Source organism: Hemitrygon akajei, unplaced genomic scaffold (assembly GCF_048418815.1).
Source record: "Hemitrygon akajei unplaced genomic scaffold, sHemAka1.3 Scf000062, whole genome shotgun sequence".
NCBI lineage: Eukaryota > Metazoa > Chordata > Chondrichthyes > Myliobatiformes > Dasyatidae > Hemitrygon > Hemitrygon akajei.
The window spans coordinates 4,103,155-4,123,076 of NW_027331948.1; the positions used below are offsets into that span (position 1 = coordinate 4,103,155).

General features: G+C 45.2%; 1 protein-coding gene across 4 annotated transcripts in view; it reads left to right on the top strand.

Moving 5' to 3' along the window:
* The window catches only part of LOC140721815 (uncharacterized), a 51,987-nt gene that overhangs the window by 19,967 nt on the left and 12,098 nt on the right, over positions 1 to 19,922 (top strand). Inside the window, exons 2-5 of one of the 4 annotated variants that reach the window (XM_073036622.1) lie at positions 12,515 to 12,589; positions 13,458 to 13,529; positions 17,097 to 17,162; positions 17,770 to 17,815. In XM_073036622.1, the coding sequence (XP_072892723.1) occupies positions 12,515 to 12,589; positions 13,458 to 13,529; positions 17,097 to 17,162; positions 17,770 to 17,815 (259 nt within the window). Of the gene's footprint in view, positions 1 to 12,189; positions 12,590 to 13,457; positions 13,530 to 17,096; positions 17,163 to 17,769; positions 17,816 to 19,922 lie in introns of those variants that run through there. The other 3 variants (XM_073036621.1, XM_073036624.1, XM_073036623.1) reach the window with 3 other exon arrangements.

Consider the following 19,922-nt stretch of genomic DNA (forward strand, 5'->3'; position numbering starts at 1 on the left):
TTCCAAATGAACATCAGACACTTATGCAAATGGATGAAGACATCTGTGTCGTTAGAATCCTAGTTTGATCGTCATCACATTTCGGACGTTACACAGAACTGCACCTATTCTGTTGTCGAGCTACTGACCGTCATTGTCTCTAATCCGAGCAGGGTGAGTCTGGAAAACAACTGTCAAATCACAGGTCCGTTCCAGTGGCAGTAGTTCTGGGCACCGACCTCAGGTTAAATCACTTCGTACAGCAATCCATACTGCAGAACTGTGTGCTCAGGTAGAGTCACTGTAAGAGATCACCCCAGCACGTTGTTCCGGCCCCTAAGACAGCAGTGCAGGTTACCCATGCGATTCCGGGCGACACTCTCAGACTACTGGGGTTTTGACAGTCTTCAAATCCGCTCTCGAATTCAACTGAAACAGAGGAATATAGGGATTCAGTTCAGAAGCAACAAAACCAATTACATCTTAAAACACCTTCCTGATGATTTGAAATTAAATGCTAGCTCACCTTTAAAGCTAAAGCAATGAATGCAAATAGTAGAACTTTTTTCGAAAGAAAATCTGACATATAGATTGGACTAGATAACCACAGAACATAAAGCAGAGGGGAAGATGTAGTAGAGTTAGTTGAATTCAAAAATGAGTACCATGAGAGGATACAACAGATGGATGAAAATGAAACATATACAGTAGGTATTTAGGTGTCTACAACAAGCAAAATGGATCATATTCCGACAAATGAAAAAAGCATTCCATATAATTTACTTCAGGCTTTCGAAAATCTGCCAAACAAAGTTCAATAGTAAACTTACAACAAAGGCAAAGAAAGCTTCCGTGATATCCGTGTTAACGTTTTTGTTTTAGCAACATATTTCGGCCGAAATCATTCTCAAAAATTTACAAAGAACAGTAAGAACTGAAAAGGTTCACATTCCAAAACACCCATTATCCCTAACCATATCCCATACCCAGCTTCTACAGAATGGCCATTACATTAGCAGTGGAACCTTCATTTTAGAAGGAATAGAATATAAAAGCAAGGCATAATTTTGAATGAAGCTTTATCGAGCGCTGGGGAAGCCGCTCATGCAGTACAGTGAGCCGTTTTGGTCCCACTATGAACGGATGTGCTATCATCAGACAAGGGCAGTGCAGCATCAATCGCAGAGGAAGGGAAAACATATCTTTGAAGGATTAAAATACTGGAAGAACTTAAAAGGCCAACCTTATTGGCAATATTTCCAAGAGCAGAAGAGTATCTTATAAAACCTCAGCAACATCTTGTTGTTTTTATATTATATTCCACTTTGAAATGAATCACAACATTGCACTTTCCTTCTTTACGACGAGCTCCATCTGTAAATCACCCTTCACGGAGTCTAGCAAGTCGTCTCTTCAGGCCCTCTGCTCCTCTCATGTTTGAATTGTCTTCGATAACATTCTGCACGTTTGTTCCTTTTGCCAAAATGCATTTTCATTCCTTTCTGAAAACTATATCCCATCTGCTATTTTTTTCGACCATTCTGCCAATTTGTATAAGCCCTTAGACCATGAAGCCATTAGACAAAGGAGTAGAATTAATCCATTCAAACCAATGATCCCGTCTATCATTTTGTAATGGCTGATCCCGGATCGATTCAACCCCATACACCTGCCCTCTCACCATATACCCTGATGCTCAAATTTCCTTCCTCAATCGTATTGCTTCCTCGGCACTACCGACCCATCCAACTATCTTCAGAACATCTCTGAATGTTGCAAGAAAGCTATCAATTCCATTATCTCAATCATTGACAAGCAATATGGGAGGTAACATTCTAAATACAGGCCCCTGAGGAAGATTGCCAGTTACTGGCAGCCAACCATATTATGCCTCCTTTATTCCACTTGCTGACTCCTGCTATTCTACTATCCCTCCAACCACGTCAGTATCTTTTCTGTAATACCATGTGATTTTATCTTGTTATGAAGCATCATGAGTAGCACCATATCAACTGCCTTTCGAAAATCCAAGTAAAGGACATCCACTGCCTTTCCTTTTCTCCATCCTACTTGTTACGTCCTTAAGGAACTGTTTCAGATTTGTCAGGCACGATGTCCGTTGACAGAGATCATGCTGTTTTTGACAGCTTTATCATTAATCTCCAATTATCAGAAACATCATTGTTATTACTGGACACCAAAATGTTCAAAGCTGCTGAGGTTAGTCTGTCAGTCTTAAAATGTTTTTCTTTATTTGTCTTCCTCCCTTCTTAAAGTGTGCAGTGACATTTGAAATTTTACTGTCCTCCGAACCCATATCAGAATCGAGTGATTCTTGGAAGATCATAACAAATGCATCTGCTATCTCTTCGGCAACATCTTTAGGAGCTTCTTGTTGTACAATGTATGCCTTTTCGTTTCCCTGGCACTTTTTCGTTTGTAATAGCAAAGGCTCTCACTTGTTCTCCCTGGCACGCACGGTCCTTAGCCACAGTGGTAATGTCTTCCACAGTAAGGTCTAATGCAAAGTTCTCATTCGGCTCATATGCCATTTCTTTGCCCCCTATTACTACTTCACCAGCAATACTTCCAGTGGTCTATTTTCAGCTGTCACCTCCCTTTTACTCTTTACGTAACTGAAAAACAGACTTTTAGCATCCTACTTCATGTCATTGGCTAGTTTGCCCACATATTTAATTTTTTCGATTATTTTGAGTTTCCTGGCCACTTTTTTGGATTTAAAAAAGACACAATAACTTATTAAGCATGATGCGACCCTTCCTACAGTCAACACCTCGGTCCGAGAACCAAGTGGCTCTGCTATAAAAGTCGACTGTGCAATATTGCTAGTTTCTGAAGTAAAATCTTCCCGCAGAATGCTGCAAACAAACTTTGTTTTTCGTGTTTATTTGATTGTGCAATTTGAGCCTGAGAAGGGAGAGTCATACTTTTTTTAACACACAACGTCCAAATTGTCTAAGTCAGTGTTAACAGTAATAAATACAAGGTGCTGCTCTTTCTAGCCGACGCACAGATTTCTACTTCTCCCTTCTGCAAAACTCCTTCCACAGATCGCATTGTTTCGCTGCCCTGCTTTGGATCTTTTAATCCCTAATTCCCAACGATACATCAGTCAGGTACACTACCACGCCTCATTTCTCCTCTTGTCTTACCCACTCTAAACTCTGCTCTCTCTGCGCCTATCCCAAACTTACCAAAAAAACCCCAGACAAAGATTGTGCTGTTGTAATGTTTCGGACTGAATTTGTGGAGTCCAACACCTCCTTATCCCTACCACATAAAGAAAGCCCAGCTCCGCAGTGTCGCAAAACTGTTTAAGACACTGTTAGTGACCTCATCAGTTCTGCAGAACTCCCATCCACTGTCACCAAACTCACAGATCCTTCGCCCAGATCTGTTTATTTTGCCCCAATACCCAAGATCCATAATCGCGACTGTTCCGGGTAGGCCCATTTGCTGCCTGTTCCTGACCCACTGTACTCCAATGCTCGTACCTCAAACCGATTCTGTCTTCCCAGGTTCAGTCGCTTCCCAGCTACATTGGCGAAGCTTATCATGCTCGTGATCTCCTCTCTAATGATCAATTTCCTGACCACGATTGCCTCATTTTCAGCGTGAATAACCACTCTCAATACGCCTCTACCCTGATCCGCCACCACTTTCCTCTGTCTGGCAGAATTCAGCCTCACCCTCAATATTTTTCTTTCGGCTCCTTCTACTTTATCCAGGCACGAAGGCTGTCTATGGGCTTCGTCCCTGTGCCAAACTTTCCCCAGAAATGTTCCCCATCTTGTCCTCCAGAACACTGATGACAGCATTGATGCTTTTCATGCACCTGCTCTGAGGCCGTGAATTTCATCACATTTGCCACCAACGTCCACACTGACCTTAACCACACTTGGTCCATTTTAGCAACTCCCTTCCCTTGCTCGATCTCTGTGTCTCCATCACTGGAGATAAATTGTCGACCCTGTTCATTAGAAACATACCGGCTCCAACTGTTACCTGGTCCATATCTCTTCCCTTGCAGTTTCCTTTAAAAATACCATTCCCTTTTCTCCTTTCCTTCATCTCATCCGCATCTGCTCCAAGAATGGGGCCTCCATTCCAGATCAGAGCTGCCTTCTCTCTGCGGCCGTAAGTACATATTGCACTCTTTTCCACAGTTGCTGCCTGATTTTCTGAGCTCTTCCTGCATTTTAATCCTTCAAAATTAATTAATTAAATATAATTCCCCTCCTTTACAAATGATACCGCACTCACCTTCTAGCACATCCCTTCTTAGTGAGACCAAAACGGGTCACAGTACGCCAAAAACAGCCTGCCCAGAGTTTTCTTATGTTTCATTCATTCTTGCTTTTATATTCTATTCCTCTTGAAATGAATGGTAATATCGCATTGGCATTTCACAGCAGCGACTCAACCGGCCAATAAACGTTTAAGGAATTCTAAAATATTCCGTGCTTTTATTTAATCATACAGGAGAAGACACTGCATTCAATTCCCTACCTCTTTGCCCATTCTCCCAATCCATCTAAATCATTGTGGAGCCTGTCTGCATTTTCAAAACTATCTTCCCCTCTACCTATTTTCGCATCATCTGAAGGTTTTGCCACAAAGCCATCTATTCCACTTCCGCAGAATGCTAGAACATAGAATATAGAACGAGAACAACACAGCACATTACAGGCCATTCGGCCCACAATGCTGAGCCGACCCTTAAACCCTGCCTCCAATGTAACCCTCCACCTTAAATTCCTCCATATGTCTGTCTAGTAGTCTCTTAATGTTCACTAGTGTATCTGACTCCACCACTGACTCAGGCTGTGCATTCCACGCAAGAACCACTCTCTGAGTGAAACATCTTCCTCTAATATCCCCCTTGAACTTTCCTCCCCTTACCTTAAAACCATGTCCTCTTGAATTTTGCAGTGGTACCCTGGGGAAGAGGCGCTGGCTGTCCACTCTATCTATTCCTCTTAACATCGTGTATACCTCTATCATGTCTCCTCTCATCCTCCTTCTCTCAAGAGATTAAAGCCCTAGCTCCCTTAATCTCTGATCATAATGCATACTCTCTAAACCAGGCAGCATCCTGGTAAATCTCCTCTGTACTCTTTCCAAAGCTTCCACATCCTTCCTACAGTGAGGCAATCAGAAATGGAAACAGTACAGCAAGTGTGGCGTAACCAGAATTTTATAGAGTGTATCATTCCCCAGCGACTCTTAAACTCTATCCCTCAATTTATGAAAGCTAACACTTCATAAGCTTTTGTAACGACACTATCTACCTATGAGGCAACTTTCAGGTATCTGAGGACTTGTACCCCCGTATCCCTCTGCTCATCCACACTCCCAAGTACCCTGCCATTTACTTTGTACTCTGTCTTGGAGTTTGTCCTTCCAAAGTGTACCACCTCATACTTCACTGGTCTGAACTCCATATGCCACTTTGCAGCCCAATTCTGCATCCTATCAATGTCTCTCTGTAATCTTCGACAATTCTCAATGCGATCTACAAAACCAGCAACCTTTGTGTCGTCTGCAAACTTGCCAACCCACCCTTCTACACCCACTTCCAGGTCGTTAATAAAAATCCCAGAACCGATCCTTGTGGGTCACCACTAGTCACAACCCTCCAATCTGAATGTACCCCCTCCACCACGACCCTCTGCTTTCTGCAGGCAAGCCAATTCTGAATCCATCTGGCCAAACTTCCCTGGATCCCATGCCTTCAGACTTTCTGAATAAGCCTACCGTGTGGTACCTTGTCAAATGCCTTACTAAAATCCCTGTAGATCAGATCCACTGCACTTCGCTTATCTTTATGCCTGGTCACCTCCTCAAAGAACTCTATCAGGCTTCTTAGGCACGATCTGCCCTTCACAAAACCATGTGGACTGTCCCTGATCAGTCCATGATTCTCTAAATGCCCATAAATTCTATTCTAAATTTTCTTTCCAACAGCTTTCCCACCACAGGCGTAAGGCTCAATGGTCTATAAATACCCGGACTATGCCTACCACCTTTTTCTGAACAAGGGGACAACATTCGCCTCCCTCCAATCCTCCGGTACCATTCCCGTGGACAACGAGGATATAAAGATTCTAGCCAGAGGCTCAGCATTCTCTTCCCTCGCCTCGTGGAGCAGCTTGCGGAATATTCCATCAGGCCTCGGGGACTGATCCGTCCTAATGTATTTTAACAACTCCAACCCCTCTTCTGCCATAATATCAACATGCTCCAGAACATCAACCTCACTCATATTGTCCTCACCGTCATCAAGTTCCCTCTTATTGGTGAATACCGAAGAGAAGTATTCATTGAGGACCTCGCTCACTTCCATAGCCTCCAGGCACATCTTCCCACCTTTATCCCTAACCGGCCTTATCTTCACTCCTGTCAACCTTTTCTTCTTCACATAATTGAAGTATACCTTGTGGTTTTTCTTTACGAAACTCGCTAAGTCCTTCTGATGCCCCTTTCTTGCTCTCCTCAGCCCCTTCCTAACCTCCTTTCTTGCTACCCTATTTCCTGAATAAACCCATCTGATCCTTGCTTCCTAAACCTCACGTATGCTGCCTTCTTCCATCTGACCAGATTCTCCACCTCACTTGTCACCCATGGCTCCTTCACACTACCATTCTTTATCTTCCTCACCGGGACAAATTTATCCCTAACATCCTGCAAGAGATCCTTAAACATCAACCACATGTCCATAGTACATTTCCCTGCAAAAACATCTTCCCAATTCACACCCGCAATTTCTAGACTTATAGCCTCATAATTTGCCCTTCCCAAATTAAAAATCTTCCTGTCCTCTCTGATTCTATCCTTTTCCATGATAATGCTAAAGGCCAGGGAGCGGTGGTCACTGTCCCTCAGATGTTCACACACAGAGATTTGTGACCTGACCCGTTTCGTTACCTAATACTAGATCTACTATGGCATTACCTCTAGTAGGAATGTCAACATACTGTGACAGAAATCCATCCAGGACGCACTTAACAATCTCTGCCCCGTCTAAACCACTGGAACTAATCAGTTGCCAATCAATATTAGGGAAGTTACAGTCACACATGGTAGCAACCCTGTTATTTTTACACCTTTCCAAAATCTGGCTCCCAATCTGCTCCTCGGTATCTCTGCTGCTATCAGGAGATCTATAGAATACTCCAAATAGCGGAACTGCTACTTTCCTGTTCCTGACCTCTACCCATATTGACTCAAAAGAGGATCCTGCTTCATTACCCACCATTTCTGTAACTGTAATGGTATCCCTGACCAGTAATGCCCACCCCTCCTTTCCATTTCCCCTTCTCTATCTCTTTTAAAACATTGAAATCCAGGAATATTGAGAATCCATTCCTGCCCTGGTGCCAGCCAAGTCTCTGTAATGGCCACCTCATCATAATTCCATGTATGTATCCAAGCTCTCTGTTGATCACCTTTGTTCCTGTTGCTTCTTGCAATGAAGTACATGCACTTTAGCCCTTCTACCTTATTACCTTTACACCCTTTATTCTGTTTCTCTTTCCTCAAAGCCTCTTCGTAAGCTAGATCTGGCTTTACTCCAAGCACTATATTTGCAGCTCTCGCATGACATTTATCCTCCTCCACCTCACTATCTGCTCTAACACTCTGTTTCCCTTCTCCCTGCAAATCTATTTTAAACACCACGGAGCAGCAGTAGCAAAACTTCCCGCAAGATTGTAGTCCCCTTCCAGTTCAGTTCAGGGTAGTTAAGAAAGCTTTTGGAGTATTAGGTTTCATAAGTCGAGGGATAGAGTTGAAGAGATGCGATGTAACGATGCAGCTCTATAAAACTCTGGTTAGGCCACACTTGGAGTGCTGTGTCCAGTTCTGGTCGCCTCACTAGAGGAAGGATGTAGATGCATTGGAAAGGGTACGGAGGAGATTTACTAGGATGGTGCCTGGTTTAGAGAGTATGCATTATGATCAGAGATTAGGGGAGACTGGGCTTTACTCTCTGGAGAGATGGAGGATGAGAGGAGACATGATAGAGATATACAAGATATTAAGAGGAATAGATATAGTGGACAGCCAGCGCCTCTTCCCCAGTGTACCACTGCTCGGTACAAGAGAACATGGCTTTAAGGTAAAGGGAGGGAAGTTCAAAGAGGATATGAGAGGATAGCTTTTTACTCAGAGAGTGGTTGGTGCGTGGAATGCACTGCCTGAGTCAGTGTTGGAGGCGGATTCAGTAGTGAAATTTAGGAGACTACTAGACAGGTATATGGAGGAATTTAAGGTGGGGCGTTATATGGGAGGCAGGGTTTAAGGGTCGGCACAAAATTGTAGGCCGAATTTCCTGTACTGTGTTGTATTGTTCTATGTTTTATGAACTATTAGAACTAATCAGGTGCCAGTCAATATTAAGGAAGTTAAAGTCACCCGTGATAACAACCCTGTTATTTTTGCACCTTCCCAAAATCCCAATCTGCTCGTCCGTATCTTTGCTGCTCCCAGGGGGTCCATTGGATACTCCCAGTAGAGTAACTGCTCCCTTCCTGTTCCTGACTTCTACTGATACTGACAGAGAAGATGATCCTGCTACATTACCCACCCTCTCTGTAGCTGTAATAGTATCCCTGACCTGTAATGCCACCCTTCATCCCTCCCTCCCCCCAATCCCTTTTAAAGCACTGAAATCCAGGAATATTGAGAATCCCTTCCTGCCCTGGTGCCAGCCAAATCTCTGTAATGGCCACTACATCATAATTCCATGTATGTATCCAAGCTCTCAGTTCATCACCTTTGTTCCTGATGCTTCTTGCATTGAAGTAAGCCATTTTCCCCTCTTCTACCTTACTACATTTACACGTTTTATTCTGCTTCTCTTTCTTCAAAGCCTCTTTATATGTCAGAGCTGGCTTTACTCCATGCACTATACTTGAAGATCTCGCATGACCTTTATCCTGCTCCACCTCACTATCTGCTCTAATATTCTGGTTCCCCTCCCCCTGCATATCTAGATTAAACCCCCCGGGGATTCACTAGCAATCCTTCCCACAAGGATGTTAGTCCCCCTCCAGTTCAGCTGCAACCCGTCCATCGGAACAGGTCTCACATTCCCTGGAACAAAGCCCAATTGTCCAGAAACATGAAGCCCTCCCTCCTGCACCAACTCCTTAGCCACGTATTTAGCTGCATTATCTTCCTATTTCTGGCCTTACTAGCATGTAGCAGGTCCTGCCCTTCAACTGTGAACCTAACTCCCTAAATCTTCTTTGTAGGACCTCCTCCTTCTTCCTATCCACATCATTGGTCCCTACATAGACCACGACATCCGGCTGCTCACCCTCCCTCTTGACAATACTGAGAACTCGATTCGAAATATCGTGGGCCCTGGCACCTGGGAGGCAACAGACCATCCGGGATTCTCGATCTCTTCCACAGAACCTCTCATCTGTTCCCCTAACTATCGAATCCCCAATCACGACTGCTCTCCTCTTTTCCCTCCTTCCTTTCTGAGCCGAGGGTCCAGTCTGAGTGCCAGAGATGCCACCGCTGCAACTTGTCCCTGGTAGGTCGTCCCGACCAACAGTATCCAAAACGTTCTTACGTATAACGTAAGCGATCCCAACGCAGACCACTGTGGAATACCACTAGTCACCGACAGCCTACCGGAAAAGGCTCTCTTTATTCTCACTCTTTCCTACCTGCTAAACAGTCATTGCTTTTTCAATGCTAGCATCTATCATGTAATACCGTGGATCTTGACGTTTTTAGCAGCCTCATGTCTGATGCCTTATCAGAGGTCTTCTAAGAATCCAAGAACAGAACAGCTACCGATTCCACATTATCTATTCTGCTTGATAACCTCTGAAGGAATTCCAAAAGCTTTGTCAAGCAAAACCTTCCCCTGAGGAAAACTTGCTGACACATGTCAGAAAATATGTTAACTGTAATATTCGATTTAAGCATCTTCCTTGACACTGAAATCAGCCTAATTGTCCTGTCCTTTCTTCTGGCTCTCTCCCTTCCTGACAGTTTGAGTGACGTTTGCAATTTTCCATTTTCCCGGATCCATGCCAGATTCAATTGACACTTGAAAGATCACTATTGTTGCTTCCACAATCACGTGCTCCACATATTAGGACCCTGGGGAGTATAATAGCTTGTCCAGGAGACTTTTAAAACTTCAGGCTTCGATATCTAAAGAACCTTCTCTCTTCCAATGGCAACTTGACACGCATTGTCCTTGACACTCTCCAATTTCTGACATATTTCTTTTTCATTTATTCTGTATTTTTGATATTTTTGTATTCACCAGGTGCCCTGTAATGCCACAAGGGGCCCTCTGTTTCTGGGATGAGGTCTCCCGATGTGAGCCAGGCTTTGGAAGCTTCATTGTAGACATCTAGTCTGCTCAGATGATGGACTAGTGTTCCAGGGAGGGTCATTTGCCCCATTTGTTAACTTCTTCTCCTGTAGTGACTATGTCATAAGCTTTCTGAGTTGTTCTTTCCTTTAGGTATAATGGCAGGTACTTCTTTTCAGAATGTATATGTGCACATCAGGTATAAATTCCGTTTTTTTTTGATGAAACTATATTATTAGAAGTGTTATCTGACTGTTTAGTATTTAACACCCCGGAAGAGGTTCCACTGCTAATGTAATGGTCTTTCTGTAGCAGCTGAATTTGGATTATGGTTCGCGATAACGGGTGTTTTCGAAAGTGAACTGGATCTTTTGTTACGGTAATCATGATTAGATGGAGCAAGGGCTTCACAGTTGACAGAGGATTGGTCAATATGTCACTTGGAAGAGTTAAGTTTAATTATAATTGGCACTTTTGTTTTTTTTAATCCTTATTTTCTTTTCTAAACCTTTAGTTAAGATTCCTGAATATAATTCCTTCTATCTTATGCCGCGTGCTGTCTATTATTTCTTGGCACTGACTTTGTAACAGGGCAGCAAACTACACAGCATCCACACAAAACGGTGCATCGGGTGGGAGAGCTCTCTCAGTATCACGGGTTAGGCCAGACCGGAGTGTATATTAAACTAGACTTACACAGCCAGGGAAACTAGCGGGGTTTCATGTTATTGTTTAATGTCTGTTATTATTCTTCCCCTTCTGTCCTCGGTAATGTTAATCTAAGTGTGCTGGAGTGTACATTTTTCTTTCTAAAATTTCCTCCTTTGAGGTCTTATTTTTCTTTGTAATTTTTCCAGATTGATATCGAGCCAAAATTTGTTGCCAAGCGAAGACGTTATTTCGAATATACCGGAAGTGTTTATTGCACTTGTTTTATGTTTACTATTGAGCTTTGTTTGCCAGATTTTCTTAAGTCTGAAGTAAATTCTGTGGAAATGTTTGACTCTGTAGCAGTCGGATTTTTTTGCTTTGACACCTAGATACCTATATATTTCATTGTCATCTATCTGTTGTATGGTATCATACTAATCGGTTTTAAATTCGACTAACTCTGTTACTTCTTTCTCACTGTTTAATGTTCTGTACTTACCTTGTCCAGAGTAACATAGAAACATAGAAAACCTACAGCACAATACAGGCCCTGCGGCCAACAAAGTTATGCTGAATATGTCCCTACCTGAGAAATTACTAGGCTTACCTATAGCCCTCTATTTTCCTAAGATCCATGAACCTACCTAAATATCTTAATAGACCCTACCGTATCCGTATCCAACACCATTGCCAGCAGCGCATTGCACGCACTCACGCATATGTTCCTAATTTTCGAAAAGGGATCTGCTATTGTATTAATTTCTTCAGCTTTATTGGTGATGTAGCATTTAATTTCAAATCGTCCAGGAAGGTGTGTTAAGGTAAAATCGCTTGGTTGTTTCTGATCTGAAACCCTATGCTTCTCTGATTCAGTCAATTACAGAGCGTGTTCGCAGACAGTCCAAACCCTAATCAGCATTGAGTGTCGCCCGGAAAAATGCTTTGGTTTAATTTTAAACGCATGGAGAACCTGCGCCACCGTCTCTTGTGCGGTCGAACGTGCCGGGGTCATTTTTCACCGTGAGTCTTCATGAGCGCACAGTTTCGCAGTCGGCATTGCTGCACGGAGGGTTTTTATCTGAGGTCGTTTCCTCAACTCCTGCCACTGGATCCGACCTGTGGGTGGACAGTTCTACCCTGGACTCTACTCCAATAACAGACACTGAGTGTCATTACCTGGACAACAGAACAGGTGCAGCGGAAAAGCAATGACGACCAACCTGGGACTCTAACGATGTTGATGCCTTCTCTCATTTGCTTAAGTGATTCAGGTTAATTTGGAAGCTTTGTGAAAAACTGTGAGGGGTCTCACATACTGTCCTCACAGTAGGCAAAGTAGGTGGCGGGTTCAGCTGCTGTCTGGATCCGCTCATGTTTGTGATATTGATGTGGTGTCCTAGTTAATTAATGAGCTTCGGTTTGCACAATGTCGCTCCATTCGATGATGCAATACTTGCGGTTGGAATACTTAAAATCACGAGTTGTTTTTTATTCTCCTGCATTGGCTGTTCTGGATAGCAACAGCACGTGTCATCCCTCCATATATCGAGGCTCTGGACAAGCGCACACCCAATACAGCAAGTCGACACTGAGGTAAGCCGAAGCACTTAACGTCTGGCAGTAGACAAGTGATTATGCTGTATGTATCGTGTTTTCTCTCTCTCTCTCACCCCCTCTCCCTCTCCATCCCTCTCTCTCTCTATGTCTCTCTGTCCTCTCTTTCTCTCTCTTACTCACACCGACTCCTACCTCTCTATCTCTGTTCCGGCTCCTTTCTCTCCTACTTCCTCCAGCATCCGTCTTACAATTTCATCTCTCTTTCTTTCTGACTCTCTCCCCCATTCGTCCCTCCGTCTCTGTCCCCATTATGCAATATCCCGCACCCAGCCCTCCGTTTCTACTGGAATATATGTATCCACCTAGATCTTTACCCTCTAATATCGTCTTCATCCCACCCAAAGAGACTCTGTTTCAGACAAATCAGCATGCCGGAGATGTTTGTGAGGTTAAACCTGGGGCTCGGTTAATAATTACACCAGGAACACTGGGTCTACATGCATCTCTGTCATGTGCGCAGTTTATGGGAAGAGGGAAATCACGGTCAGTGGTGCTCAGGTCACAGCGACGTCAGCCCATGAACTGAGGGGTGCCACAGGTTCTATTACCAAGGTTTCTGACCACACTCACCAGTGTGATGGTATGAGCGAAGGGCAGGGCGTGGGATGATGAAAGGGGATATGGAGCGGCTGAGTGAGTGTGTGGGAAGGTGGCAATGGAAAATCCTGTGGATTATTATAAGGGTATCTACTTTCGTACAGAAGACAGAGTCATTATTAAATGAAAAGAGATATGTTGGTGGTGATGCCCAGTTTGAGGAACTGTTGCACCATACGCAGAGATGAAAGATACTTAAAATCACAATTTGTTTCACTTCTCCTGCATTGGCTGTTCCGGATAGCAGCAGCTTGTGTCATTTCTCCGTATCTAGAGACTCTGGACAAACGCACACCCAGTACAGCAAGTCAGCTCTGAGGTAAGCCGTAGCACTTAGAGTCTCTGCAGTGGAACTACAGTCACTGGATGATAAAGACTAGGGATTATGCTGTACGTATTGTCCTCTCTCTCTCTCTCTCTCTCTCTCAATTTCATATCTCTCCCCTCTCTCTCTCTATCCCACTCCATCTAACTCACACCGTCTCCTCTCTATCTCTGTTAATATTTAGTTTTTTCCCACTTCCTCCCGTATCCATCTTACAATTTCATCTCTCTCTCTATCTCACTCTCACTGTCTATCTCGCCGCCATTCGTCCCTCCGTCTCTGTCCCCATTATGCAATAACCCGCCCCCAGCAATGGAAAACCCTGTGGATAGCTATAAGGGCATCGTCTTTGGTGTAGAAGACATAGTCATTATTAAATGAAAAGAGATCTGTTGCTGGTGATGCCCAGTTAGTGGAGCTGTTGCACCATACCCAGAGAATAAAGATCACCGTAGAGGAACAGTCGCTAACCCAGTCTATACCTTGTACTTCACCCCGGGCACGTCGACCCGTCTAATTTCGTGCATTTTATTTTGCTGATGTACCCGTCGTATTGTTGACAGCTTTGGTGAAAATTCCCGAGGGATGGAAACTGGTTTCTCCTCTATTGATAACCAGAATGAGAATCACAAAAAATGCTTGAGGATCTCAGCAGGCCAAACAGCTTCAGTGAAAAAAAGAAGTGTAGTCCGAGATTCGGGCCAAAACACCTCGGCAGGACTGGAGAAAAAATAACAGCTGAGGAGTAGATTTAAAGGGCGCCGGGAGGGGAAAGCGAAACACCAGGTGTTAGGTGAAACCTGGAGGGGAGGGAGTGGTGATAAAGAAATTAGCTTGGAATGTGAAAGAGACAGGACCATTTAAAACAGACAAAAAAAATGTTGGAGCACCAGAGGGAGGCGATGGGCGGTCAAGGAGATATGGTGAGAGAGGGAAAAGGAGATGGGACATAGAATGTGGGGGGGGTGGAGTAGGGTCGGCGGTTTGGAGGGCATTACTGGAAATTTGAAAAATCGATGTTCAGTTTTTCAGGTTGGAGGCCACCCGTACAGAATACAAGGTGTTGTTCCTCCATCCTAAGTGTGTCCTCATCACGACAGAGGAGAGGGCCATGGATGGACATACAACAATGGGAATGGGAAGCGGAATTAAAATGGATGACCACTGGAATGAAAATCCTCATCCTGAGATCATATGCAGCGGTGACGTAGGAATTGAGAGAAGGGGATGGAGTTTTTACATGTAGCAGGGTTGAACAAGGTATAGTCCCTCTAGCTCCCCCTCCCCCCTTTCCATACGGATCGCCCCTACGTAACTCGCTTGTCCATTTGTCCCTCCCCACTGAATTTCCCTCCCGGCTCTTATCTTTGTAAGCGGAACAAGTACTACACCTGCCCCTACACCTCCCTCACTAACATTCAGAGCTGTAAACAGTCTTTTCATATGAGGTGACACTTCACTTGTGAGTCTGTTGGAATTTGTTATTGTGTTCAGTGCTCCCGGTGTGGCCTCGTGTACATCAACGAGGCTCGACGTAGATTGAGAGACGGCTTTGAAAAAGACCTGCGCTCAGTCCGCCAGAACAAGCGGGATCTCCCAGTGTCCAGCGATTTTAATTCCAGTTCCAATTCCTGTACCGACATGTCCATCAATCACTGTCGTGATGAGGTCACGCTTAATTCCTTTTCACCATTTCCCATCCCCTTACCCGGCCCCTCACCTTATCTGCTTCTTGCCATTCGCCTCTCTCTGGTAGTCCTCCCCACACCCCAATTTTTTTCTTTCTTCCATGGACATCTGTCTCAGAATGAAGACCATTGTCGCTCCCGGTGAGGCCTCCAGTATATTGACCAGACTCGACATAGATTGGGAGACAGCGTCGCCAAGCATTTACGTTCCGTCCACCAGAACAAACGGGATCGCCCACTGGCCACTGATTTTAATTCCAATTCACATTCCCATTCCGATATGTCCATCCATGGCCTCCTCCGCTGTCGTGATGAGGCAACGTTTAGGTTGGGGGAACAACACCTTATATTCCGTTTGAGTAGATGCAACCTGACGGCACCAAAACCAATGTCCCCACGCCCCCTCCCCTTTTCACCATTTCCCATCCACCTTTCCCCCTCTCACCAAATATCCTTGCCCACCTGTCACCTCCCTCTAGTGCTCCTCCCCAATTTTTTTTCTTTCTTCTATGGCCATCTGTCTCTTGCACCAAACATTTTATCCCCCCATAGATGCTGCTGCTTCATAGAGTTCCTCCAGCATTTTGTGTGTGTTGCTCTGATTTCCGGCTTCTGCAGGTTTTGTCTTGTTTGAGAATTCGGGATCACATTTATTATCACTGACATTCACTGTGTGACGTGAAACGTGATTTTGTAGCTGCAATACAGTGCAAAGACAGAAAATTCCCAATAAGTATATAAGTAAAGGGAGATAGATAGATAGATAGATAGATAAACAGACCGACAGATGTGTAGATCAATAGATTGATAGATAAATGGATAGACAGATGGACACGCTCCAATGGGCAACGTCTCCGCGGGATGGAGTCAGCGAGGATGTTTTCCCTGACTCAGATGTTTTGGATCAGGGACCTGCTCCATCATCAAGGGATTACATTGGCAATCAATCTCAGAATGAAGTGTATCATCATTAACATATTTGGTGCAATTTCTTCTTCTGTTCCAAAGCACAGCGTGAGAGCGAAACATTGTAAATTGCAATAAATAAATACTTACGGCAGACAGGAGCTGTCAGGAGAGGAAGGGGAGAGACATTCGATGAAGTACACTTCATTAGAACTGAGGAGGGAGAGAAACGTAAGTTAGTCTGGGCAGCAGAGAAGGTGGGAAGGCTCTTTAGAAATGCAACATCTCTGCTCGGCTGAGATTTGACTGAATTGGTTTATCTCATGTACGAGGTACAGTGTAAAGCTTATTTTTACACTCCACACCAAACTCTCTCCTTCTGTCCAACCAGCCCTACCCTCAACCCGCTCTTACATCTTCCTTACCGTGTTCATCCAATTCCACTCAATCACTCCTCCTCTCCCGCCTATTCTCTCGCACTCCCTCCTTCACCATCTCTCTGACAGAAACTCTGTCTTTTCCTGGAGTGGAGGAGGCTACCTGAGGTTTTCTAACCGATGGAGGGCATGCATAGTCCACACGGCGGGAACGTTATCCCATGTAGCAGAGGCTTCAGTAGCACACAATATAGATCGAAGAGGCGGAGTGAGAGGCTCACCAGGATTGTTACGAGACCGGAATGAACTAGGGCTGGCTCTCCTGCTGTCGAGGATGCTAACCAGAATCCGCTTCGGTGCAGTGGGAAGGATAGTGCTTGGGTAGAGATACACAAACACTCCATCCCCTGCATCGAGATGAGCCAGTTAAATTTCTGGGATTATAGCCAATGTACGAATTATTTCGGAATACAACGATGTTGAGTACTAGAACTGGCTCGGCGGGCCGATGGGCTGTTTGCTGTATAACCCTGTGAATGGCCTTATGTCCATGGCAAATACTGGATAGTTTCTGTTTCTGTTTCTCATAGGGTAACAATGCTGCCCGTGTTTCTGCTTGTCGCCTCGCTGGCCAGCGTGGAAGGCTTGAGCAAAGAGTAAGACAAGAATCAAATTCCTTTCCTGCCGCAGTCCCACCATCTGCCGCTCTATCCCGATACCTTGTATCCCTGCTAGTGCTGCCTCCGTGTGCTGCAGTGCCTCCGACCAGGCACTGCCTGCCTCGCCTCCCTCCTTCAATCAGTTTTCCGGGACCAGCCGCCCTCCCCAACTCGGATTCCATTCACAAACTCCACCTCTTCAATCCATATCGCTTAAATCCTGATTCTCCCTGCGACGGAAACCGAGGCAAGAACCACAACTGGGTAGTTGGATTAAACATTTGTACCGAGCCCAAGCAGTAACGGTAGACAATCGGCAACATACAATATGAGAGCTAAGATCCGAGCTCCTTTAACAAAATACATTCGCACTCCCCTCCAGCACGGCGTCCTTCTGCAAACCAGCCTCCCACCAGATAACATCCTCCATGTTTAGCGCACGGCTCTCTTAATGTTGTACCTTGTTACACTGTCGGGTTTGATCTGAGAGCCCTTCTCTTCTGATGGCACACATCAGAGAATCCACTGTTTTGTGGAATGTGTGGGATGCTTGTTTGCATTGTCTATTGAGCTTCTGACTCTCTCATTGTGTTTTTGCTTCCAGTCCTTGCTTGGGATATGATGTCCTCTGCACCACTGCGGATTATCAGGTAATGTGATCGCTGACTATTACTTTTCCTTTCCTCCTTCCCCCAGACGTCCCGTCTCTCCTTCAGCTACATCCGTTTCCCAGAGAATCTCCCTGCCACAGATCATTGCTCACTGTTGACATCTGAGCCTCTATTTACCCGACACCGCCACGTGCATATTCCCGTCCACGTCATTCTTCCTCAGGCCGTAGGGACGAATTGTCTCCGCTCCGCCGTCATTGGTTCTGAACCCTGGAGCTGCTGATCCCGCAGCACCCGGGGAGTCAGACGCAGCTGGAGTACTGCAGCCTGCTGACTACCCACCCTGGCCCCACTTCACCCAGGGAGGGAAGGGTGAAAGGTAAATTAAGGGCTATAAGAAAGATGTGTCTTTTGGAGAGGGTACGAAGGAGCTTTACTGGGATGTTTACTGAATTAGTGGGTCCATGCTGCAGTAGGAATTTGTGCACACTCGGAATGCTTTCTTTGCAGCGGCGGTAGCTGAGGAGATGTCAATAAGGGTTAAAAAGTTTGATAAGTAACGCTGGCATATATTGTACGTGATAGGCGTTAAAAAGAAGTATGTAGGAGGCCGTCAAATGTGATTTATTTTTGTCTGTACATGGAAGGACTTCAAAAACAACATGTTGAGACTACAAAACTTCTATGTGCTTGTCAGAACAAGAGGGGAGGGTAACAAGTGCAGAGAAACTGTCACAGGGGGGACAGGAGGGTGGACCCAAGTGCAGGACGCAGGCACTGAAGTACTAGGGGCAGGACAGTAATAACTAAAGGATAGAAACAGATGGAGCGACCAGGGCATGCGAAAGAGACAGGGCGTGCGAGGTAATCATGGGGTTCAGAAAGAGCTCGTGGCAGGGCAGGAGGGCTGCCTGGGCGGCCGCATCACTCCTGGGCAGGGCCGCCTCCAGGGCGGGAACACGGTGTCCGGGGCAAGACGCAGGACACCTGGGCAGGTAACGGGCACAACCCATCAGAGGTGAGGGGTAGGAAGGGGACAGATTCCCCTTGCCGGGCAACGGCAGACCGGCCTGCTACCCGACCGAGGCAAGGGATCGGAATGGAACTTGGTCCGGGGTGACTCCAAGACTGACTCACAGAACCTGAGGATGAGACTGTAGGTACTCCAAGCCGGGACGACCGGAACGAACAGGGCCGATCGGACGAAACACCTCGGAACATGGCAAACCAGCGAACAAGACAAAACAGGTTTAGAGCAGGGAAACCCACCCACCCAACCAGACTCGGTACCAGAGTCCCTTATATCCACCTGCCAGCTGATAGGCAACAGGTGCGCCTCCTTAAGCAAAGATTATCTTATTTGGCTTAAGGGTGACAGGAGGGACGGCTGCAAGACCCGGAGTCCGGTATCCGCGGACCGGATCATAACCTGGAATGCTTGGGCCCGAGCAGAAACATTTAAAACATCCTTTGCAATTGGAGAGATACCAGAGGAGGAGAGGACAACCAATTTTTAAGACTATTTTTAAGAGTTTAAACATAAACCACAAAATTCTAGGCCGCAATTTCTGACATCAGCGGAGGAAACGTTACCTGAAAGTATTCCAAGGGACCTGATGTAGGAGTATTTGGATATCAGTTGACTAAATAAGTACTGTCGGCATGGCGTCGTGCCTGGTAGGTTATTCCTAACCAAATTATCGAGTTTTTTCAGGAACTTACCAGGAAAATGTATGAAGGTAAGGCATTGTGGGAGACACCAGATAGTACAGTAGATAGCTGCCTCTCAGATTGTGACCTGGGCGTATTAATGTGTTACAGGCTGTGCTGTGTTTGTTGTTGTTTTATTTCATCTATAGCAACGCAGCTGATGATAATGTGGTTAACTGTGTCAGCAAAATGCCGAAGACACCAAGTCTGGGGGTGTAATGGGCAGCGAGAAAGACTATCTTGGCTCCAGTGGGATATACAACTGCTGGAAAAATGCTCTAACATATGGCAGGTGGAAATTAATGCAGACAAGTGTGAGGCTATACACTATGGCAGGACTAAACACAGTAAGCCTTACACGGTGAACGTCAGGACACTGAAGAGTGTGGTAGAACAAAGCGATCTGCAATACGGTCCATAAATCGTTGAAAGTGTC